This window comes from Lutjanus erythropterus, chromosome 19 (genome assembly GCF_056507025.1).
Source record: "Lutjanus erythropterus isolate fLutEry1 chromosome 19, fLutEry1.hap2, whole genome shotgun sequence".
Lineage (NCBI taxonomy): Eukaryota > Metazoa > Chordata > Actinopteri > Lutjaniformes > Lutjanidae > Lutjanus > Lutjanus erythropterus.
Genome location: NC_139335.1, coordinates 12,945,262 through 12,970,115, shown reverse-complemented (window position 1 = coordinate 12,970,115; position 24,854 = coordinate 12,945,262). Strand labels below are relative to the sequence as shown.

Genomic DNA, 24,854 nt, shown 5'->3' with positions numbered 1-24,854 from the left:
CCTGCCTGTGTGTGCGCGTGTGCGTGTGTGTGCATCTCCACCAGCTGGCCTGTGTCACTGGGTGTCTGAGAGAGAGGTGGCGCATGGGGTCAAGCCTCTTAACATGCCGATGGATGAAGTCTGAGTGCCGGCCGACCTGACTTGTAACTGAAGTGAACAAACAGATTAGTCCAGGTTCCTACATAATATGGATTTCCAGGTCTGGATGAATATGGAAAAAAGAAAAGAGAGTATTTGTGTTTCCAGATTATCGCCATTACTCTGTTTTCTAAAATATGAAATTTCCAAAACTGAATGTACACTCCTGTGCAGAGCAGCTTCAACACCTTTACATCAAAGCCTGCAAAACAGATCTGTACTAAGGATGCAGGGCACTGGACGTTTGCAAATATCGAAAAAAGCAATATTTTCCAACTCTCTTTGGCTGATTGACATAAAATATAATGCTTTTCAATATAAAATACAATGCTCATCAGCTCTTTATCAAAATAAAAGACAGTGCTTTTCAAAATGGACACATTCGCTCAGCAAAATAAGAAAACCACTGCTGAGTGTTTTTCTCTTTATTCTTCACTATTTCATTTTAAGGACCAGGATCGCTGCTCTTTAGATGGATTCATTAAAATCAAGTTTGAGGGAATGTGATTGGCTCCTCCTTACAAGACTGACGCTGAGCAATCATTGCAAACGCCAGCTCTGATATCCATTCAGACACCAAAACCTTCACACTGCAGGCATATTAGCGTCACATGTGCAAAATGAAAGCACCACCTTATCAGCAGAAATATTAGGAGCTGATAGTGATAAATAAATTAAAGCCTTTATCTGCTGATACTGCCGTACTAATAATATTGTGCATCCCTCCTCTGGATCAAATTATAACTGTACCTAATCCAGACATCCACAACCAAATTAGTGTGAAAGAAAACGCAGAAATATCTTTGAATTGTAAATCGCATCAAAAGTGAGCAAATATTAAGCTTGTCTGCAGTGATAAGAAAAGTAACATGACCATCTTTTCTGTATGAGGAATGGCCACGATGGTTAAATGCACTTTGTCCAAAGGCTGGCTTGACAATCCTGAATATACAGCCTGGTTGGTGAAGGATTTCAAATGGGAAAAGAAAGCTAGTCGCAATATTTAGCTATTTGTTGACATAAAATGTGGCGTGAAAAAATCTACCACAAAGTCTTGAAATCTGAGTCTGGAAATGTGAAATGGAAAGTGTGTAGAAAGCCTCTTAATCAGATGGAGGCTGAAGCAGAAATGAGCTGTGCCGTAAACTTTTATCCTGAAGACTAAAGGTGGTGGAAGGTTGGAAGAACACACCCTTCAGCATTAATATAACGTTTACTTGTATTTATTCAGAGGCTTTGTTGTAGGAAGCGCGTGCTCTGTGTCCGGTGCATGCAGTGCAGGTTTCGAACACACCCTGGCAGGTAAGGGACTAGAAGGGTGTGTTCAGTCTCTACCAGCCCTTAGGACTAAACACTCATTTTCCCATGCAGCACCACGCCCTAATTGTCAACACAGCCTAGAAAACAGTGAATGCCAGTTTCTCATATGGTTGTTAAGAGACAGGCAAAATAGTTGTTTGATGTTCAAAGGTGGAGTCAGTAGGATTTGACCAAGCTGCTCATAAACGTCCCAGAATGATAAATAATTTCGTCAAGTACTGACATTTTGGGTTGGTAAAACATCTTAACCACAGCAAAATAACCAGAAAATAAGGAAATGCAGGCATAAGACAAGGTCCCTGCAGATACAGCCACTGCCACAGACTTCTAGAAGGTCATAAGTAACAGTTGAAAGGGATTGTGTTTGAGTCTACACATTATTTTTTAGGAAAATGCGTCTTATGCCTTTAACTGAAGTGTGACAGTGCGGTACACTGTTTGATTAAAAAAAAAAAAAATCCTGATCCAAAAATGCAGTTTTTCTGCCTAAAAGGCATCTTGTTATGTAATCGTTTTCTCTCTCAGTTGCAATATTGTCGTGACATTCACTACACTCCAATGAATGATATTCTGATAATGGTACGAGGACTACAGTTTCACCACAATCTCATGTGGGAGATCTGAACAGGTGGTCTCTTAGCAACAACGTGCCATTATTCTTATGTGTTTCTGTCATATCATTGTGCTAAAAGACTTGCAGTTGGTGAAGGGCTGGAGGAGGCGAGTGAGAGGGAGGAAAAGCGATGGAGAAGGGGAGGTTACGTAGTTTGTAGAAAGAGATAAAAGGGAGACATTGAATCCGTCGTTAATTGATGAGGGGCACTTCATAAAAGGGGTCCACAGTAAACCACCCTGATAGTTTACACAGTGCCTTGGTTTGTCCCTGTGGTCTTGCCTCAAGAATTCGACTGGAGTCACTTGAATGACGCCGCCACCCATCACTTTATTTACCCTTTTTCCAGCAGCATATCACATCAGGCGCCACTTGCCTTATAATATGCAATTTAATGGAGTTTAAAATGACTTCAGCTCCTGAACATCTGCCTCCAGAATATAGTGTTTCAACAAGTTTATGCCTGCTGGTGCCCCGGGCCTTCAAAAGATTGCATTATGCACTGCAGGAGATATCATAACATTCATTGCCTGTGGAACAGCAGATTTGTTCCCTGTGCCTTTGACTGCGATGCAGAGAGAGGACTATTGCTCTACACACCCACCTTCTCTGCACGTCCGGGGGCGGATGGTTTAGAGACATTCTCTCTTTTCTTTTACTCATCACTGCTTTTTTTTTTTTTTTTTCCAAGGACAGAGACTGGAGATGCTCGGTGCGGAATCCGAAGCTACAGTGTATTGACTGCAAAGAAGCTTCGCTGCTGCGCGCTGATAGAAAAAGGTTGATTTTGAAGTCACCTTGTTAACGTGGCTATCGTCCAAAATATTACTTGTCTGTCGGAAAAAAAAACAGCGCACGCAAGGATGTTCTTTGCTTTATAGAAGGCATTTAAAATGCTTTATCGTGGGGGTGGAAGAGAGAAGAAGATGAAGAGAGGGGAAAATAGATGGAGACATTCCACATCCTTGTTGAAATAGTCCCTAATTACTGTGGAGGGTGAAGCTGTAATTACACAGAGACACACAGAAGCAGGGACAGAACATTTCAGTTAGTGCTGTGGCAGTGGACAATGGCCTTACATTTATGGGCCACAGGCTACAGTTAACATGCCTGTGGCCAGTTGTACTGTATGTCTTTGTGGCAGATGCTGCTACTTTCAGTAGCATTGGCCACACTACACCCACTAGGCTAGCTGAGTAGGCAACCACAGTGTTTCTGAGCCCCAGAGCAGCCATGGTGTTGTACAGAAAGTTGAAATTATTCTGCATGGCAATGCTGAAGACATTTCTTTGCACTGAGACTTTGCCACTGTGATGTGAAGTGACTAATGCCACACACACACTCGGGGGTTATTACAGCACTCCCAATACTTCCAGGTTATTTATTAATTTTTCTCAAAACGCATTTACATCTCCCATTTAAGTGATGCTCTTGTATTAATTGACAATGTAGCAGGAGGTACTTTTTTTGTCACGAGCTCGCTGAGATGCATCAGAATGAAATAAAAGACAGACAAGGAAAAATAGTGCCTCCTCCATGTCACATTCAAATTGACTGAGCACTTAGAAAGACTGGCGCAGGGCGGCACTTAATAAATAGGAGATGTAGATGTATTTTGATGTATTTGTTAAACTCGAGATACGTGATGTTCTGACTGTTTTGAACTGTGGTGAACCTTGAATGTTGCAAGGAGGAGGTCAGCAGTAAGACCCTCTCATAAAACATTCATTATTCATGAACACCCTTCCTGAAAGCTTGAAAGCTGCCATGCAACATGTGAGTTTGATGAAATCCTCCTCATCTAGCCAGGGAAACAGCCCAAACTAAAGTTATTCATTGCACGATGTGTTGTTTTCTCATTCGATCAATCAATCAATCTCTGCCGTCTGTCTTGTACCTTTCTGCTTTCACAATTGATCAGAGTTAGAACAATATTTTGAAGGATTTTAGAGTAATGGATTTCTTTCCTCAAGCAAAATGAATGGGTCTTTTGCTGGTCAAAGAACTAAAGCTAGCAAATAAGTCTGACTCTCGGTTGCTGTGGTAACCAGCGCCTGTGTTGGTTAGTTGAGTGGCTGAATGATGCCAGGCTGAGTGTGTGTGTGTGTGTGTGTGTGTGTGTGTGTGTGTGTGTGTGTGTGTGTGTGTGTGTGTTGGGAGGGGGTCACACTGGCTGCAGATGACAGCAAAGCAAACAAACGCAGTAAATAGTTGGTCTCTGGAGAACAAATTATTTGTTGTGCTCTGGTAGCAGGAGACACTGCAGTTCGGAGGTGGGGGCACCAGGACAAAGAACCTGTTTCAGAGGTGGTTTGCTTTTTCCTTCCTCCACCTGAGCCCCCTTGTAGAAGAGTGTGGGGCCAAACACAGTTATCAAACCTCGTATCTAGTCCAGTTGTGTGACTGAGACAAAATTGTGCCCTTCAACAGTTACCATTTTGTTGCCAAAAGCCCATAATGATATGTCTGTCGGTGACAAACGTCAAAGTGTAAGGGATGCTTTTCTTTGCAAATCTGAAGTCACCTCCAACATGACCTTTCCACATGAAGTTGTGTGCATTGTTCTTGATGTGTTGCTGACTGTGAGGACATTTACAGAGACAGTGCATATGTTCAGCTGATATTGAATGATAATGATGATGAAAGATTATAAGCCTGCATTTCTTTTTAAGTCCGTTTAAGCAGGAGATCCCAGACTTCACTTTCCTGCCGTAACCGCGCCCACAGCTTGACTAAGCATCCTGCAATATGGCTACCTTTAGTAGGGGTGAAACTGGGAGTAAAGAAAAACGATCTTCTCCCTAAATTAGAGGCAGTTAGAATCGACAGTGATCCTGACATACTTATCAAGAAACAGTGGTTCACAGACATGTGGCCAGGAATTGGGCTCCCTGACATTTTATGGACCTGATTTTGATGCTGGGGAAATACACAAAGCAAAGAGACATGCAAAATCCTGGATACTTGGTTGTAATGTTTTTTGTTGTTGTTGTTGTTAGCGTGTTGTTAGTGTTCCACTGGCAATCCCATGATGCCTTGGGTCGAGCGCCACCCAATTAGAGGCCATGTACCTGACTTGTTGTGTGTAGCCCTGATCTCAAATGATCTTAATAATATGAGACTTACGCTTTAAAATAACATTTGCACTGATGATTGTAAACCTGTGGCAGGCATCACATGACCACAGTATCACGGCAACGCGGTTATTGTCACACCTCTAGGACAAATGTGAGTAAGAGGCCTTTGAAGAAATCCATGGCGATGCAGATGCACTCTTTTGCAACACTTGAATTTCCTTGGTTAGCATAGCGACGTCTGATAATGAGTCACGCTGTACTGAGCACCGTTCTGAAGAGGCAGAAAGAAACCTAGCTGATATGAAATCATTTTCTCTTTCTACTGTTATGTTTATGTTGACATTACATAATTACAAAAGGTGCAAAAGAACACAATCACTTGAGGCAAAGAATGCTGCTACTTGTCCTACTTCCCTCCAAGATTCTGCTGGCTTATGAGTTTCAATGTGACTAATGTGGCTACAACCCATAATTGGATCCCTGCTGCTAATAAGTTAGCTATGATAACTAGTGCTTACTGTTGCTTGCTCAAGCTGGACAAAGAGATAACGAGAGGCCAGCTTTTCATCACCAATGTCACTCCAGAGAGACGTAATTGAGAGACATGATTCTCATTAAGTTATTTATCCAGTCAGAGGAGTCTAAGCCTTTCCCCCCTCTGATTCCAGCAGAAAACTAGGATCAAATTGAAGGTTCTGTCATTCTGGCATGTTGGCATTGCCCTTTGTATTCAGGTTGTGTTTGCATGAGACTACATAAGCAACGTCTATCTGTGGCATAAGAGCAAGTGCTGAAACTGTCAGTATTTGCTGCTGCATCAACAAACAAAGAATTGCCTGTCACTTTGTGAAGTTATAAGAAGAAATTCTTTGATGTGATCAGTATGGATCCCTGTGTGCGTTTGACACGACTGACGTGCAACAATACACCCTGCATGCTTTCATAACAAAGGAACACGAGAGCTGCTCTCAAAGCGTACAGGATCTCTCAGCTGCTCACAGAGTTGAAAAGTTTTCTCTCCTCAATACGACTTGGAAAGGACACAAATATTCACGTGGTATTTTTGGATTTGATGTTCTCTTTGGCTTCCACTGAAAACATGCTGTGCCTACTGCAGTATTAGTAAGCCTTTAGGTATGCAAGAAGGACAAACTTCTTCATGGCATCTATTCAAAGAGTATACCCGGACTTTGCTCTGAAATCAGCTCGTGACAGTCTGTGTGTTTTCTGTATTGATGTGTGTACTTTAGAAAGTTCTCTAACCTGCCTTTCAGCTGTATTGCAGTAAGAAGTTGGCTGTGTTCCCTTCACTTGTACAGTAGCTCTGCAGTGATTTTTAGATGCCTTGTACTGAACACCCCCTGCTGTTGTGTGGTCCCCTTGATAACACATCAAAATGCCACTATATTACATGGAAGTGATGTTAATCTGTAAATCTAAGACAGTCTGATTCACCAAGAAGTTTGTCACCAGCCCTTATGAGGAAATGGGAGAAGTCAAAACACTGACTTGGGTCTATTTTTGAGCATGCCCTTTAAATTAAATTGGCATTCTTCTGCTGAAATGTAATAAGATTTGAATGGAATGCAGCCTTGCTGGCTGTTGTCTATAAGAATACGAGTCTGACATTCTCAGCTATGATAGCAGGAGGAGAAATAGTTTAAGAATATAAACAGTTTGGGTCAGGAGCTATGACCCGCCTTGGTATTAAATTTATTCACTCGGGAGAAGATCCCGGGGCAACAGAAATAAACTTTTTATATTTTATGTATCATTAAATTCTGTGAGTGTTTTCAGGTTTTAAAGGCTGTATTGCAGTTCATTTCTGAAATTGGTTGTTGTTAGTTGGTCTGTTATTTCCCTGAACCCACTTAGTCATTATATCCACATTACCGATGGTTGTTTATCAAAAAAATCATTTTGTTAATATTTGGTGAAAGCCTCAGCAGTCATCCGTACGATATTGTTGCAATATCAATACATACTGAGGCACTGCGGTCAGAAATCTCCTTATATTTGATTTTGTCCTTGTTGCTCAGCCCTAGCAGATACCACCGCTTAACAAACCCGCCACAGTATTTGTCATCTGACTTCGTGAAACCAAAGTGTTTCCAAACAGCTGAATTGGTTTTATCCTTCTTACCTTTCTGTTTGACCAAAGGCTCTCCATCTATCATCTTCACTTAAGCTAATCTAAACGTGCTTCAGCCTGCTGAAAGAGAGTTTGCCCTTTAAGTGCACCACTGTCAAGGAAAGGGATGGGCTGGATTTATATTACATGACAAAATTTCGAAACAAAATGTGGCCCAGTAATTGTTTTATCTCAGTTGTTGTCTTTTCATATTTGTAGGAGGCCAGAATCCTTGTTTTTCAAAAATCAAAAAACAATAGATCAGTTGTTTATCCCTACATTTTAAGGTACATTGTGTAGTAGTTGTATTTCTTTTACTGTAGAATGAACTGTTCATATCTACAGGGTCCTCTTCCTCTGAGGCTGCTGTGTTGCACCTCCATGTTTCTCCAGCAGCCCAGAACGGACAAACCAAACGAGACGAGGTGTTTGTAATCTGCAAGCTCACCGCCAGCTGCCACTTAATCTTACATGCTGGTCCTTTAATTCATAGTTTGATATACAGAGAATGACTTACACAATCAGTTCCTGAAAGCCTTTTATATACTCTCTGACAGAAAACACTAACTGTTCCTGTCATGTATTTTCCATTGTTAATGTTGTAAAGGAAAATTGCTTTCTCTGATTCTGATATTCACGACAGGCTCCTGAAGGCAGCATGATGTAGTTTTGACATGTTATATCTGTCTTCCGAAGAATGTGAAGTGTACAATGATGGCAACTAAAGTAAAGCTGAGGAGTGGAAATATCTGGCTTTTACACACACACACACACACACACACACACACACACACACACACACACACACACACACACACACACACAAACGCTGTATGTCAGTATGGAGTATACTAGTCAGTCTACTGCAGGATCACAAAACTCCAAACTTCTGTTTCTACCAGTCAAACTAATATTAAACTGATGCAGCAGTTAGATTTTCTTAAATTTGGCCCATTGGGCTCACTGTCCACGCTGTTATTTATGGCTGTGCTGGTGAGGTTTGTGTGTTCAAACGTTGCTAACTTGAATGTGGTAAGGTAGATGTTCACTTTTTGCTTACAGTTTTGGAATCTCCTCTGCGTTGTAGATGAAGCACAACAGATTTGCAATCACATGCATCCCCACAGCGGCCCCGAGGCCAAACAAAGTGGCATTGATTTTAACTTGATCTAATTGTGCTTAATTTCTCGTGTACATATTTGCATATTGCAAATTGAATTTTAAAACTGTTAACTTGCCAAAAAAAAAAGTGTTTACTGTGCTTTTATCCTGGCTTGCTGTGTTTCTCTCCTGTAAACATTCACTAGGGATGAGAAAAGATTTTATTGATACCACTGTCATTGTTGATTTTTCTTATCGTTGTGATTCCTTATCACTTCCCTTGTTGATTCCTGATCTCTTTTCTGTATGGAAAAGGCAGGTTATCAACTCAACTGTTCTATTATCTATTACTCCGAGCACAGTGTAGCAACAGAGTTGGATAAGGCATGCGTGTGATTCAGGTCTGCAAAAGCTCTACTTGTTTACCCCTGTTTGATTTGACTTCGTTTTGCTGTATGGGAGCTGATGGGTGAGGCAAATTAGCTTTAGTGGGTCTGTCTGTCATCTAAAATGGGTGAAATGAGAGAATATTTGCACAGCATTTGTTTTTATTTAGGCTTTCTTAGTCAAAGAAAATACCTGCTGAGCCTGTTTGCGTGGTGCTGATGTTATTATAGCAGGATATTTACCTTTGGTAACAGACATGCTGCTTACTTGGGAAGCAGTGGCACTATAGATATATATAGAGTGCCAAATACCTGGGATTCCTTGAGAGAAACTTGTAATAAATTTTCTGTAATTTATCATAAAATGGACATGATTTGCAATCAGAGATTAAGGAAACATGGCAAGTTGAAAAACTCACTTTTGTGACAACAACACTACAGCTGCAGGGTTCCCCTTTGACATTTCTATTCCGGGCTGGAATAACTGTTTTAGTTTTCCTGTTTCATGTCAGGGTTCAAATTGAGGCCGAATGTTCACCAAACGAGTGTCTGTTTGAGTTGTAAGAAATCAATAATCATTTAGAGGCAGTAGATGTTTATTACAGTTTTATTGGGCAATATATAACTGCAGAGTCTGTTTTTTAAGAGCAGTGAGGTTTTGTTTTCAGGATAACGGTCTTAGCATTACACTGACAGACGGCTATAAACAGCTGCCTTACAGCTATAAACAGCAACTTACAGCGTAGGACTCGTCGTCGCTTTTGTCAGCGTACAATGTTGCGCTCGTCTTGCACTCCTGCAGAGTTCCTGCAGCAGTCTCACTTCAACCTTAGACTGTATATTAAACAGGATTTCAACCTATTTGATGTATAGTCGATGACTCCAACTCACTGTTTGAACAGCAGTGCTCATTTTTTGATGCGTAGTTGCAACATACTGCTCCTTTAAGCCGACATTGAGCAGAAGGATATTCTGACATGATGCCAGTATTTCCACACTCACTTTTATCACTGTTATCATATTCCATTGCGAGATAAATCCAGTTCTGGACCTGTCTTCCTCCCTGCCATGACTCCTTCGTGTTGCTATCAACGGAGACTTTGACATCATGGTTTCCTTGCAACTGTCAGTGTCAGTAAAAGGCATTGATCAGCTTGGAGGCATATGATTCTGATGGACTGGACAATTGACCCTTCCTAAGATCCACCCCTTCTTGCTTTGTGCTCCAATAGATCGAATCTCAATCAACTTTATCTTTTCCTTTTTTCTTATACTTAGATAGCTGTGTGCTGGGATTGTCTAAGGTGAAGAAGAAGTTGTCAAGCTTACTTATCTTTTATTGGAACACAGAGAGAAAAGGAACAAGCTTAAGAAGGGTCAGTATGGACCCTTACATATCTCTGGCACAATTAGCAGTTTTCCCTTTAGACGTCATGTTCGTGCCTACTTCAGTGCAGTAACACAGGGTTTCCCCTCAGGAAACTGTTGAGCCGAGGTGGTGAGACACCCGGTTCCTGACGTGTCTCTTCTCGGTCCAGCATTGTTGCTCATCAATCAGCGGAGTCAACCAGGCAGGAGATTATACTGCAACCTTACCATTTTCTCTTGGCGCAGTAATTAGTTTAAGCTAAACGTCTTATCTGTCTCCCAGCTGATTGAGCACTGTCATAAACTCACACCGCTCCTTATTAAGAAGGAGAAGACTCACTGTGCTGTTGTCATAAGTCTGTCTGCACATTATCCACATTTTTCCTGTTTTTTTTATACATTCCTCCCAGATTATATCATTAGACTCGGATGCCTCTGTTGCCTGTCAACACGTGACATGTCCTTACACAAATACAGTAAGTGGTGGCTTCAGTGCTCATCTGATCCTGGGCATTTTCAGGCCTGAGGCTGGTAGACGAGGTAGTGAGGGGAGGGCGGCTCGGAACAGATGATGGCATCCCGGCATCTGATTGCGCGTGATTCCCCCTGGTTCTAATCAGCCAGTGTTACTTTGAAATTACCCCCTTTGCATGTCATTACTGTGTTTTTGTGTGAACATCTCAAAGGCTGAATCAACACTGACCTTGTTTCAATTGCTGCTTCCATGCAGCACGAGAAGAAATTCATTTAGTTAGGGAGCAGGGAGAAATCATTTTAATCCTCTTAATAATGTTTTCCCTTATCTACAGCCTTTATACTCCGGAGTTCTCCATATTCTTGCTGTCTCACCTCACAGCACAAATGGGTGTCGGACAGATTTGATTCATTTGGCAGGAGACATTTCTCTGCCCTCCTCTAATTGTCCGCTTTAATTTTTGCCCCGAGTGCTGATAATGAATTCATTCAGTCCTTGTGTAGCAGGCAGCCACAAAATGGACAGCTTCTCCAGCTCGAGAAAAAGGAAAAGATTACACTTCAGCCGTGACATGTTTCTCATTTTATTATTTCTTTAATTGAAAGATGATACGGAGGAGTGTTTGAATGGGAAGCGGGACAGACAGTGCATGATTACATTACCTTTGTTCGTAATTCTTAAAATATTCCATCCTCGCAATTTTCTCCTCAGTCATTTGCTCGAGCTCTCTCTGTCTTCCTCTTTGTCTCTCTTCATGTCACACAACTTCAAGTGCCTCCTGGCCCCATTTCCCAATTAGCTGCCACAATTAGGGTAACAATGTAGTACAAGAGAACTGGGATGACAAATTTAGCAACAACGGGAAGAGACGAAGAAAGAAACTACCTCATACTGTCTTTTTTTTTTCCACTTTCCACTTCCCCTCAGCTTCATGTAATTTATGCCTCTTATATAATAGTTATATCTGCATGTATTTTCTGTGTTTATTGCGTGGCAGTGGGTCAACGCGTGTGTGTGTATGTGTGAGAAAGGCGGTCAGGCCTGTGTCAGCTACCTTTGGCCCCTTCAGTGGGAGAGTGTGTGCCGTAATGATGCTGCACCGGGCTTTGCTTTTGTTATGTAATCCTCCCACCGGTTTGAAACACCACCACTCTTATTATAAAGCCGTGTGTTAATGTAGGTGTGTGCACATGAACACACACACACACACACACACACATGCACGAATGTGTTTTGCACACACTCACGCGATTCTGTCCTCATCAATGAGACGCACTTCACATCAGCGACAAAAGAAAAAAACATTTAGGAATAAACATTTCCTTAGCGAGGTCCTGAGGGACGTGTTAGTCTTTTATCTTCCCAGAGGCAGCAGAGCGGGGGATACCTTTTCATGCGAGCGCTGTGTGTGTGTGTTTGAAGATGGGATTCTCCCCCAATTATGCTCCTATCCTTCTAATATATTAGCCTGCTGGTAAGTAAAGGGAGCTGCTTTAAACACTGGTTGCTTTTTGAGTAGTTCACGGTGCTCATTTTGCCGTGTCTTCGAGGTAGCTTTGGAATAAGTTTATGTAAAACAATAAGCTGACATGATGCCCTCTGTAAAAAGCAATCAGCTGTGTATTCAGCTTGTGCTGCATTAATATGCTGACTTTCTTCCTTCAGGAACAACAGTTGTGTTTTTCAAAAGAAGTTTCTCTGCAGAGGCTCGCTGTGTTTCTGAGAGGTGCTGAGTTGATGCACGGTGGACTCTTTGCTGGAGGGCGAGACTCGGTTAACGGCAGCGGGGGAATTTAACAGGGAGCTCGGTGACCCCTGGGTTCAGCCAGCCAGTAGACATGGGAACCTGAATAACACCTTACCAGTCCTCCTACTTGTTGTTGTTACTCATTTACATTTTCTGCCAAAACGAAGGCCAGAATTTAAGGTGATGTTAAAATATTTTAGACACCGTTTTCACAGGTGAGTATTCTTCCAAAATGCTGCAGCAAGCTATCGAAGCAGTTAGATCTGCAACAATTAATGAACACTGTCAGGGTCCGGCTTCTCAAATGACGGTTGATGTTTTTCTTTTTCATATATGAGAGTAAACTGAGAAATTTGGGTTTTGGACTGTTGGTCAAAATACCTAAATAGGGCTGCCTTCGACTCAAGATTTTCCCAGTTGAGTAGGAGTCGTTAGTTCAGGCCATTTGTCGACTAGATTTTGCATATTTATATTATTAATGTAATTATTTAAATACAGTGAAAACTGCTTATAGTGATCACAATTACAGTGATCAACTGCTTATGGATTCAAAATGTTGGGAAAGAATCATTCCTATACAAATGCTGTTTAAATAATTTGCTTATAGTTATCGAGTGGTCTGCCTACAGTGTTCATTTTGGGCCTTTTAACACTTACAACATTTTAAAACTACAGTATTTCTATTTTTTTTAACTTACTCCCATGATACTGTATTCCACAGCCTACGCTGCCTCACAGACAGACACACACACACACACACACACACACACACACACACACACACACACACACACACACACACACACACACACACACACACACAGACAGACATACACTTTCACGCTCACATCATTTTGCCACATACTGTTTCATAAGTGATGAACCAGTTGTCGTAGACACTTGTGGGAGGCATGATTGGACTGAGAAGAGTTCCCTTTTCATTGGTGATGGTTTGAGAGGTTGTGTGTGTGTGTGTGTGTGTGTGTGTGTGTGTGTGTGTGTGTGTGTGTGTGTGTGTGTGTGTGTAAATGCATGACCGCTTGAAGGCATGCACATACGTGGTCACAGGTTTTGCAAATTTGCCCTTGTCGGCTTTGGATCCAAGCGCAGTCACGGAGAGGCGTAGTAAAATAGTTAGTGTTGGTAATGAAAGTATCAGTGCTTTATATCTGACTCATTGGTATTTTTACTGTAGGTGTGTAATGCTGCACTCAGGCCACTTGAACTATGACTCCTGACAGGATACACACCCCAGCAAGTGCACACACACACACACACCTACTGTCCTATCCAAATCTCGGCTCTCATTAAAAACAAAAGACAGACAGCAAGATGAAGGCAAAAGCAAAAAACTTGCTGAAGCCTGACTGAAGATGAAGGTGGGATCATTTTTAGGCTGAGCTGCCGGGGTTGTTTCAGGTTGACACTGGTGGCACCATGCCACATTATTCTGCCACGGTGTGGATCCAGGCTAGAAGTAGATTATTAAGTTTTCTCCTGCAGTATTGATGGCTTGTGTTTGGGACTGCTGCTGCAGCAGTGTTGTGGTTGTCTCTCTGTCCCCTGGCTGTTCCTGACTAGCTGACTGGGGACCGGCTAATTGGAGGAAGCCCTGGAGGAGCATGGGAGGAGGAAGGAGAGGAGAGGTAGAGGAAACAATGGTAGTGGGAGATGTCAGGCATCATGCATTCTCTGCATTTACAGCGACTCTGCCTGAGGTGCAGTGTGATACTGTGGCTCCACAGAAACACAGCGTATTGCTGCTGCCATGCTCAGTTTCTAGTTCTAATGAAAATGAGCTGTTTAGCAGTAATTTTAATTGTGGGTGCTGATAAATTATGGCCAGCAGCATCATATATTATGTCCATCTGTAGAATCTGCACTGCTTTGTTTCCTGGCAGCCATCATTAATCTTTGTGTCCATCATCTAATACTCGAGGGTAACTATATGCATCCCTGTCAATGCAGATTTCACAGTCACTTTGTTTTTCGTCCACAAGTACCTCTCCCACTCCTTTGCAGCCATCACCAACCCCAGCCTCTCCTGTTTCATGCAGCGTGGACTATTTCTCACTGTATGAGGGTAGAGCGTGGGTGGAGGAACCCATTCCTGCCCTCATTAACATTTGAGACGTTCGTGATTCTGGCGATGGCTGTTTACTCTGCACGAGACAGATTTTCATGCAGCCGAAGGAGGTTTGTGTATGTCAGAGAGGCAGAAAGTGTGAGGGAGAATGAATAGAGCAACATGTAAGCCTTTCTTCTCTGCCCTTGACCCCGCTCTGCTGATAAGTGAAACCGCCACCTCCCATCCATCTCTTGTTTTCTCTTTCAGACCATCATGGAGCAGTTCAATCCCTGCTTACGGAACTTTGTTGCCATGGGGAAGAACTATGAGAAGGCCCTTGCCAGTAAGTCCTTTTTTTCTCATTTATTTTCTCTGTGCTCTTCGCTGCAGGTTTAGGCACAAAGCCAAGCCAGCACTCTCTCTGTCTCCTCCTTTCCCTCCTTCCATGTATATATCTATCTACCTGTATTCCTTTTTTGTCCTACTGAAAAAAAAGGATAATATTTATCCTCTTGCCGAACAGCCAGGACTTATCATGTTATGCACACCCTCTGGCACAGCTTGTATACGTAGGGGATGTGTATTCAGTGAAACACAAAAGGCCTCTAATCTGATGCAGAGGTGAGGATGGCTCACTGTCAGCGGTCTAATTCACAAAGGAAAACGTGGGGATGTATGTTTGGTGCTAGGGTTGGGCAAGATGTGTGGCACCTCCTTCAAAGTTGCAGCTCGGGCATTTGTCCATATACTATGTACTAGGGCTGCAATACAATACAATACAATAATACTTTTCTTGGTTTCCATGAACAACTTGCATGCAGTGCTGGTCCAGAAAAAGTCACTCAACACGTGTTTCACTGTGCTGCAAGCTGAATTTCAGGCAGAACACCGAAGACTGAGCTGAGTTCTTGAATGAGCATTTAGTTCATTTTTAAAATATCTTTAGTACTTTTGATTCTATTAAATGTTAGTATTGTATTGTTTCTAAACGTGGTATTGAAAAAGTATTCATACTTTTGACAACCTTACTATGCACATTGCTACATCCAATAAACTCAGAAAGTGTTAAGAATGGAAATATTATTACACCTGTTTCCCTCATTAGACAGAAAAATACAACCAATCACCACGTTTAATTGCCTTGTTAACTCTTAAGAAAACTTACAAATAAAATAAAACTCACCAAAACCAGCTTGGTTAGTCATTTCAGTGTTGAAATAAATCATCTACAATCCCTGTAGTCCCTAAATCCCTGCAACATTGTGATTGTGATGTATCATTTGTGTTAGTTGTTGAAATGGTACAATGTAACAGTATTCCATTGTATTTTGTTAGTTTTATCAGTTCAACATCCTCTGCATGATGTTTCCTGTAGTTTATATAATGACGTTGCTAAAATGTCACAACATCTCAAAGACGCGGTGGAAACATCGGGACAACATACGACGCTTGGTCGTTTGTTACAGTGTGACATGCTGGTTAAGTTTCGTTGCAGCTACATTCCTGTAATGACTCTGTTAGTCAGGACAGGCTGTTTTCCTCTCACTTGTCCTCCAGCTCAGTGGGTGTATACTGTGCTGCTGAATGAGAGTGTGTCACCAAGCAGCTGCTCTCAGTCACTCATTAGCAAAATGAGATGACCAAAATCACCCCCAAAATATTGCCTCAACCAAACCCAACCAGCCATGAACAAAATATATTTGTCGAGTCACCCAAACCTATTTGTCATTTAATACTTTTTGAGATTTTTAAATTGACTTGGTAACAATATCCAAGAACTTTCCCCCAAAATGGCCCTCAACTGTAAACACAAGGTAGAATCCTCACTCTGGCTATTCCAGAAATTAGTGGGTCTTCTTCACCCTCCCCAAGCCTGTGTTTCTTTCCCCTGACACACACAATAACTAATCCTGGCCTCAGTGTAGGTAAGAGACAGGCTGGGTAGGGACTCATTGAGCCATTAAAGACCCACTTTGCAGGATTGACTCGGCCCAAGGGACTAAGAGGCTCTGATGTGCGGGGGGGCAGAGGATGGGAGGACACACTTCCACCCATATGGTGCAATCACTGAAATTATTCAACACCAGAAATGCCAAAAGGGCTTCATGGGTAGGCCTGCTGGATCTGGATCTGGATATGAGCATGCTCCAGGTTTTGCAGCACAGCAGTCAGTCACTAAATCTCGCCTGGTAGGTGTAAAAGCAACAGATGCACACAACTGAGTGACTCCAACTGCCTACCAAACACAGCCTGGAACTTGTTACACAAGTCCCCTGACAGCATGATGAGGGCGATGTAGGTGCAGGAAATGATCGTTGTCCTGATTAAGAGATGTGTGGTTGTTCCTCCTCTTCTCCAGAGTGAAGGATGAGTGATGGATCAGTAGCTCTGAGATGAGCCCCTCCCCTACCGATTGTCTGCCTGCCTTGCAATCAGAGATCCGGTAATCCTCTCCGTCTGTCTCTGTGAGCCCCTCACCACACATTTCATTAGGCAGGAGTAAAGTATCCACATAGATCCAGCTTATCTACTCAGCCACCCTTCAGCTATACACATACACGCTACAGCAGCAGCAGCAGCAGCAGCACCGGCAGGAAGAAAGCGACTGTTGCTTGGAGATCGCTTTGAAAATCTGCCATCCTACTCACACAACCCCCTACCTCACATGTGTGCACTCACATTCACACACACACACGCACACACATTAAGGCGGGCAGGAGGTCTGTTTCGAATAATGAAGAGAAATCAGCCGTGATGCTCTGGGGGGGGGGGGCTCAGTTCTCAGGTGTTCCCCCAGCAAGAGAGAAAGGAGGAAACACATGCCATCTTCTGCCTTTGACTCAGCTGTAATTGGGATTAGCATTAGCATATGTCCCTCATCCTCGGAGCAGAGCTGCGAGGCTTTCAGCCCGCGAGACTTCCTCTATCGCAGGGCTGCATCTGTCTGCTGGAATTAGCCTGCCCCTGCCAGGCTATTGTTGTAAATGTGTCTCTCACCTGGCAGCTGTCTGCAGGCACAGGGCCCATCTGTCACTTGGACCGATGTTGAACTCGCCTCCAAAAGCAGCGGCCACTACTCACTGGAGATGGGCTGATTGGCAGGCCGTGTGGCAGTCAGGCAGCAATCACCGGGAGCTGACTCTGCCCTGCGTGACCTTTTTGGCCGACACAGCAGCAGCTAGAATAATAGGGACTGAGGTGGATATTGATCTGGGCACCCGGGAGCACTCTTGATCTTTATTTGGTCAGTGGGAGAGGAGATATGGCTGTGATTGGGATTAACCTCAAAAGTTGTTTTTGTGTGCGCTTGAGATCTAGAGCAGAGGTCAAGCATGTTGCATGTTGTGAATCTGTGCATACATGTGACTATTGAAATCTCTTGTCTGTTACTGACAAAAGAGATTATTTCTGTAGTTAGGTAACCCTATTAGTTGTAGATTATAACGGCAATTGACCCTTTGCTAAGCCCCTCCTCCGAAGAGCAAGTGTCCAGTCGTAGATTAGCAACTGTGGACACCGCAGCCTGTCAAGCAGTTTGCATGGGGCGCTAAGGAGAGTGATATTTTGTGTCTCATGTGTTTGGAAGGTGGCGTCTCTTTTAAAGATTTTCAAAAAACTTTTTGCCAAACCCAGGGGTTTAAGAAGACGATGTAGGCTGGTGCCTTATCAAAGTGGGTTGATGATCACACATCTCTCTCTGGTTTGCTGTCTTAGCTCTAAGCCAGGTTAGATTTCTGTCATCATTCTGTCATGTCGTATTCCACCTCCGAACCGGTGCGACCAGTGTGTGCTGGGAGAATACCTCAGTCTTTTAGCATTATCGTTATATTATCTACACGGCTGTTGAGTAACTTTACGTCTTTCAGACCCTTGTACAGAGTTCTTACTTTAAAATGTGTCAGATAGAAACATTAAAAAGTCCAGTGGAGATGGATTTCTCAAGGAGTTAAGCATTAGCATTAGCATTACATTACTACACTTATGAAGCCTTCCAGTGAGAGTCGTCATTGAAGCCGCGGCTGTCGGCTCCAAATTAGAGGCAGCTTTTGTTTACCTCTCTGTGGAATCAAAGACCTAGTGTTTCAAAAATTACTGCCAATTTCAATGTTAAATCTGACACTGTTATGACTGTAAACTGCATATGTTCATGCTTGACAGGCATAGCAACGGTAACTAAGGAGGAGGGCGCTTTGCATAGGGTTAATCAGAGTTACATTATTCATCAATACTAGATGGAAAGACTTCTTTCACTAGCTGAAAAGTCACACTGCAGTTTCAGCCGCAATACGGCATACCTGTACCCAGCAGACATTGTGTGTCACACCCCAGCAGGTTGAAGCCTTGTGTGTACAGGTGTATGAACTGTAATCCATCCACTGATCAACAGTCCCCCTCCAGTCACTGTGTCCCCCTGCTGTCTAGTGTTCAGACATATTGACAAAAAAAGATTAAATGAAATGGAAGAAGGAAAAGGCCAGTGGTAGTTAACAGCATGGGGTTAACAGCATGACATTGTTATTTCCTTGTTTGGCAAATATTGAATTTTAGTGGTCCATTTGGTCACAGATGAAAAAGAGCCCAGGAAAGAAAAATACCCCAAAACAGACTCAGACCACTAGACATAATAACTTTAAACAAGCATAAACATGATGTCTGATTGACTGACTGCAGTGTGTGGATCACAGATGTAACAGACAAACAAAACAAAATGGACAAAAGAAAGTGTTTCCAGATTTTATCTAGTTCAGAGCAACATTAATTCAGGCTTTATTGATTGTAAAGAGTAGGAACATTAAGCCTGATGCCAAAAAAGGCCCTCTAAATATTAAACTTAATGCTCACATGCACCTTGGGGTGATAATAAAACCCACAGCTTTCCTTCACATTATAACACAAAGCCAGAAACAAATGGAAAACACTTTTTGTACTTGTGTGGCTTCCCCATTGAGCACAGATTATCTGTCAGAAAATAATTTCCTCTTTGCAATCAAGCACACAGAATGCCAACAAGAGTAATTACGTAGCAACATCAGTGCTGCCTTATTTTCTGATGGCGAGAAGCTGTGATTCTTCGCTTGAAATGTGTCTGAGGAAAAGCAGAGCTGCAGTAGACGGAAAGAGCGGGGATCCTTCACCGTCACTGGCCAGACTGCTGACGACTTTGTTACGCACAGCTAAGATGTATAATGATTCGCAGACATACAGTGCACTGTTACCAGTGGTGAAATGTAATTATATCCATTTACTGAAGTACAGATACAAGACACTTGTACTTTAGAGTGTTTTCATTTTATGCAACTTTATACTTCGACTCCACTAAATCTCACAGCCAAAAGTTGTACTTTCTATTCAACTGAATTTGTCTGACAGCTTTAGTTGCTAGTTACTTCTCAGATAACAGGTTTGTTTGTTTTTTGTTTAACTTTATGCTAATTATTTATGTCTTTCCAGAAATCCAGACACTAAAATGGCATTTCTCAGGGCCTCTAGCTTGGATTATTTAGTGATCTTGCTGCACATCTGCAGAAATGATTCAGGTAGACAGTAGCTAACTCGTGTAAACAGTTCGGCCTGTTGTTGGGAGGATAGTAAAAGACATTACAGACCTAACCCACAGCCTGTTCATCCTGCTGCCATCTGTCAAGAGATACAGAAGTATCCAGTTCTGCACCACCAAACTACAGAACAGTTCCTTTCTTGAGGCTGTGAGACTCCTCAGTTCACCCTCCACACTTCGCCGTAAATAAAGGTTTATATTTATGACATACTGTTTATTGAAGTATTGAGGGACATGGAGCCGGAGGTCCCAAAATGACTAAATCGGCCCCTGCAGATGAGAGGTATCTCTAAATTTGATTATTCTTTTTTCTGATAGATTGAAGGATTTTGTGCTCCTTTATGGGTTGAGAAAATTCCCTTAAGATAAAGAAACTATTTAAACATTCTCTTGGATTACCTGAAAAGTCAACATTTTAGAGATACACAGTTCTCACAGCAAGTATACGATGATCTTATATAATTTGATGCATTGCTGTAGATTAAGCCACAGCAACAGCATATATAGTAGTTAAAATGATCAAACATAAATATTTACAGCTGTAAAATGTAATGTACACATTAATTCAGCAGTAATATTAATCTAAAAACATAATTTTCCTGCATAATGGTTACTTTAAGTGCATTTTGCAAACAATACTTACTTACTTTTACTTTTAAGTAAGGTTCTTAATGCAACACTTTCACCTGCACTTTTTACTTTGTATTTTCACAGTGTGGTATTTCTACTTTTAATTATGTAAGGGATCCTTCAACAACTGACTTTTCACTTAATAACCCCTCTGCTTTCTCTTTGTTCTTGCTTCTTTTTATCTCTAGATGTGACATTTGCTGCCAAAGGCTACTTTGATGCTCTGGTCAGAATGGGTGAACTGGCCAGTGAGAGTCAAGGATCCAAAGATTTGGGTAAGTGACTGACATATACACCTGATGGCCTCTGTTTTTTGCCACTTTCTCTCTCTTTTTTTTCTCTCTTGGCGTTGGCCTCAGTCACACTGGCGTTCAACAAACAGCATCAGTTGTTTATACACTTACGTACACGCAGATGTCATCTAACATCAGCTTCCTGTGCAGAGGAAGCGTTCAGAGACAAATGTGTGGGTTGATGCAGGAGGTGTTTTTTTTAATTAGAATTTTTACTGAATCATTTTGGTCCTAAAACAGCTTGTTGTTAGATTGTGTCCTGGAGGAAAAACTTTTTCAATTTACGGGCCTCCTTTCTGTGAGAGGGATGCCATCAGAGATAGAAAATAGGTAACAATAATGCAGCACCGTCTGCACCGCGAGGCAGGAGCTGATCATCATTTATTCACAACAGTATAGACAGTGTTAACATGTTTTCATCCGAGCTGAAGATTGATTTTGGAAAAAAGCCTTGTGCATTTGCAGTTATATTGATTCTGTGTGGAAAAATATCAGAAGTGTTGCACCTTATGTGATATGGATGTGTCTGTATGTGTATGTGTATGTGCGCGTGTCATGGTTACAAACATAGAGGTCAAATGGAGAGCCAACAGCTGGTCCTCTGATAGTGAGCAGTTTCCTAGGTGATCGGTGTCTGTATTTGCTGTCGCCAGCCCATGGGAAATCAGCTCCTGTTTGAAGAGATTCCCTTCGCACTGATTGTGCTTTCGACTGCTTGATCTGCATAGAAGTAGCTGTTGATTTGACGGGCCCTTTGTTATAATGGAGTTGAGATCCAGTTTGGGTTTCCTCCAGTCCATCCAGCAGGGACTGACATGAAAGTACTCTCAGGATGTTTTATTCAGTAAGCGGCTCTCCCCCTATCTCCCTCGATCTCGCTCTCTACATCTTGCGGCCTCTGTGAGGTTTCCCATTGATTCCAAACTTTACAGCAGAATCTCCATGTTGGACTGAGCCTCACTTACAGTAGCGGGGTCCTCCAAGCCACAAATCCTCAGATAAACTTGTCACAAAAAGAGAGTACGTGATCTGACTGAAGGCTTGCTGCACACGACACTGTGGCTATTTTAAAGAATACTTATTGTCAGACACTTTTAAATGTGTGCTTAGGTTTCTGTAGCCCCCAGAACAAAAAACCCATTTACACCCAATAACATCTGGCTGTTGTCGTCAGTGGGAAAGACTACAATCGGCATCCATTACCGCGTCAAATGACTATGCAGCAGTCTCTTCTGCCTGCTTTCCATCCATGATGATAGGTTTTTTGGGAGGAGAGGGTAGGGGTTTAGCCGTCCCATAACAGAAAAGCCGACTTGCTCACTAGCTGTCCACTGTAATCGCTGCTGCTTCCCGCTAACACTCTGACGGCAACCTCCAACTGTCTCACTCAGCTGAGAAAACTCCCCAAGTGTCCGTTAGACATCCCCGTGGCGAGTTTAAAATGGTCTTTGTGTCCGTAACATGTCTGTAACTTAGTTGTGGTCAGCTTTGAACAAACTTAGCCAGCAGATAAGCTATGAAAACAATAGCAGCACGATTGAAAGACACACATGGCCCAGCAGAAAAGAAACACAGCTGCCTCCAATGGGAGCATCTTGGGTTCACCTAACTGGAAAGGTGTAAGAAGAAAACACAAATATAAATACAGAAGGCTGTTACGATGTAAGAGGACTCTACTCTTTATCTTTACTGAAGCGGCTCAATGGTAGATAAACATTTTATTTGCTATAAATTCTTCACAATAAAAGTGCCCTATTATTTTGTTGTCTAACAGCTTTCATTATGAAGCAGCAAAATCAGGAAATGGTGGGTTTTCATCAGCAGTTACTTAACTAGATTCCTGTCAAGCTGAAAGCGAGCATGAAACAGATGCATGAAAGTACAGAGATGCAGGAGGACACTTTTAAAACTTTTAAAAATGTTTTTTTGTTGAGCCTCGGCTTTCCAGCTTATATCGGAACAAAAACAGAAAGGCAAACTCATCTACTGGCAATTGGAAAAGGGTCCATCACTTATTTTTAATGTGTGTAGCCATGTTTAAAAAAAACCCACATACATCCTAATTTTGGTGCAAAAACAGTGTGTATGTGTGTGTTGGTAGGTGAGTTGACTCCTCTTTGTTGTAATATGTGTTCACTAAGGATGTAAGAATACCAGTTTTGGAAATTGTGCATATATAGTGCACAAGTATATCAATTTACTCATCTCCTTTGTCATAAGTATGCATGACGGAACTGAAAACTGACTCCTTTTTCAAAAGCTCTGCCTGGAGGAAGATCTGCAAGGGACTGGATATTTGAAATGACTCATCCTCCTGGACATCTTCTCTCTTTATATCTGGTGTAGCTTGATGAGCACAGACAAAAACAGACAGACTGAATCACTGTGCAGCTGTAAAATTTTGATATAGCTTAAGATATTAGCCCCTGTTTGTCCATTGGCTGTCTCCAGTACATTGTTAGCAGCCACACACCCCTGCATGCCACTGCTGTTCCCGAGGATCTATGTTGTTTTTCCAGCGACCTGCTTTTTTGGAGTCCCCACCCATGAGGTTTGTACCGGTGCCCTGACCTCCTGTCAAACCATGTGCAGGAGTTAGCTCAGAGTTTCCTGTTTATCTGGTGCCTTGCACAGAAATATCCACAGATTGAAAGGAAAAAGGGGAGGTTAGCTGAACAGATCACAGCTTGGTGCTAAGTTTGACAACACACAGAATGTGGATGGAATATCAATCCTTTCTTAATTCAAGAGCTTTGAAATCTCCCTTTTGTAATTATTTTCATCCTAATATTATTATTACGAGATCTTGCCATGCGTGTTAATGTAGTAAACAAGTATTTTTCCCAGAGTAACGTTGTGTCTCGATAGCTATTTTCACCCACGTCTAATCTGTGTCTTGATGAGGATTTCAAAAATAACATCACCACCAAGGGGCGATGTTATTTTAGTAGCAGACAGAGATGGACATCAGTTTCAACTCAGGCTTCAAAGCATTGTGTTGGGTATCTAAGTGACCTCATAAACACCACACCACGTCACATGATCGGTTAGAATCATATTAAAGGGATAGTTCAGATTATTTGGAGTGGGTTGTGTGAGGTATTTATCCATAACCAGTGTACTACCTACAGTAGATTGTGGTTGGAGAAGCAGAGAGGAGCACCAGTTAGGATGCTAAGCAATGTACTGCTGTGGACAGAGCAGCAAAATGTATTTCAGCCACCTAAAAAGGCTCATCCAAAAAAATCTGTATCATTTTAAATTAGCAATATGTGTGAACTGTACATCCAGAAATCTGTATGATGAGTCCTATTTAATATATGAGTTATGGTTGAAGCAAGTTGTTTGCCCCGCCCCTTCCTACCCAGACTCGAGGAAGCTTGGGCTGGCTGCAGGAATACTGCAGGAGTGCAAGACAAACGCAGCATTGTAAGTTTGCAATAACAAATGACAACTAGTCCCGACACTGAAAGTAGATCAGCTGTTTATATCTGTCATTTCTATTTCAGTGTAAAGCTAAGTCTGTTATCCTGAAAACAAAAGCATACCTCTACAAAAAAAAAAAAAAAAAAATACACACTCTGCAGTTGGAGTTGGAGGCAGTGGCCTGCCTTCTGCCTGCCAGACTCCATTAACATATTGCTCAGTTTAACTGTTATAAAAATCTATTCCTGAAAGATTGTTAATGATTTCTTACGACTCATAAACATTCGCTCTGAACTCCAATTAAACTGAAATGGGCAAACAATAATAGAGAGTATGGACCAGAATAGAAATTTTAAAGGGGGCATCACAGCTGTAATTCAACTGAGCATGTTTCTCAAATATTACAGTAAATATATTACAGATTCCTCCTTTAAGTGTATGCTGCATTTAGAATATTTGCACCACTTTATCTTGCCATCAGATAAACAATTGCATTTTTCCATGCTGGATCTCCTCTCTGCTTC

The 24,854-nt window shown here is 42.1% G+C and overlaps 1 protein-coding gene across 4 annotated transcripts in view; it reads left to right on the top strand.

Annotated features, from left to right (window-relative positions):
* The window catches only part of baiap2a (BAR/IMD domain containing adaptor protein 2a), a 75,120-nt gene that overhangs the window by 4,941 nt on the left and 45,325 nt on the right, over positions 1-24,854 (top strand). For all 4 annotated transcript variants that reach the window (XM_084743883.1, XM_084743885.1, XM_084743886.1 and 1 more), the window contains exons 2-3: positions 14,692-14,767; positions 20,800-20,886. In XM_084743883.1, the coding sequence (XP_084600009.1) occupies positions 14,692-14,767; positions 20,800-20,886 (163 nt within the window). The remainder of the gene's footprint in view (positions 1-14,691; positions 14,768-20,799; positions 20,887-24,854) is intronic.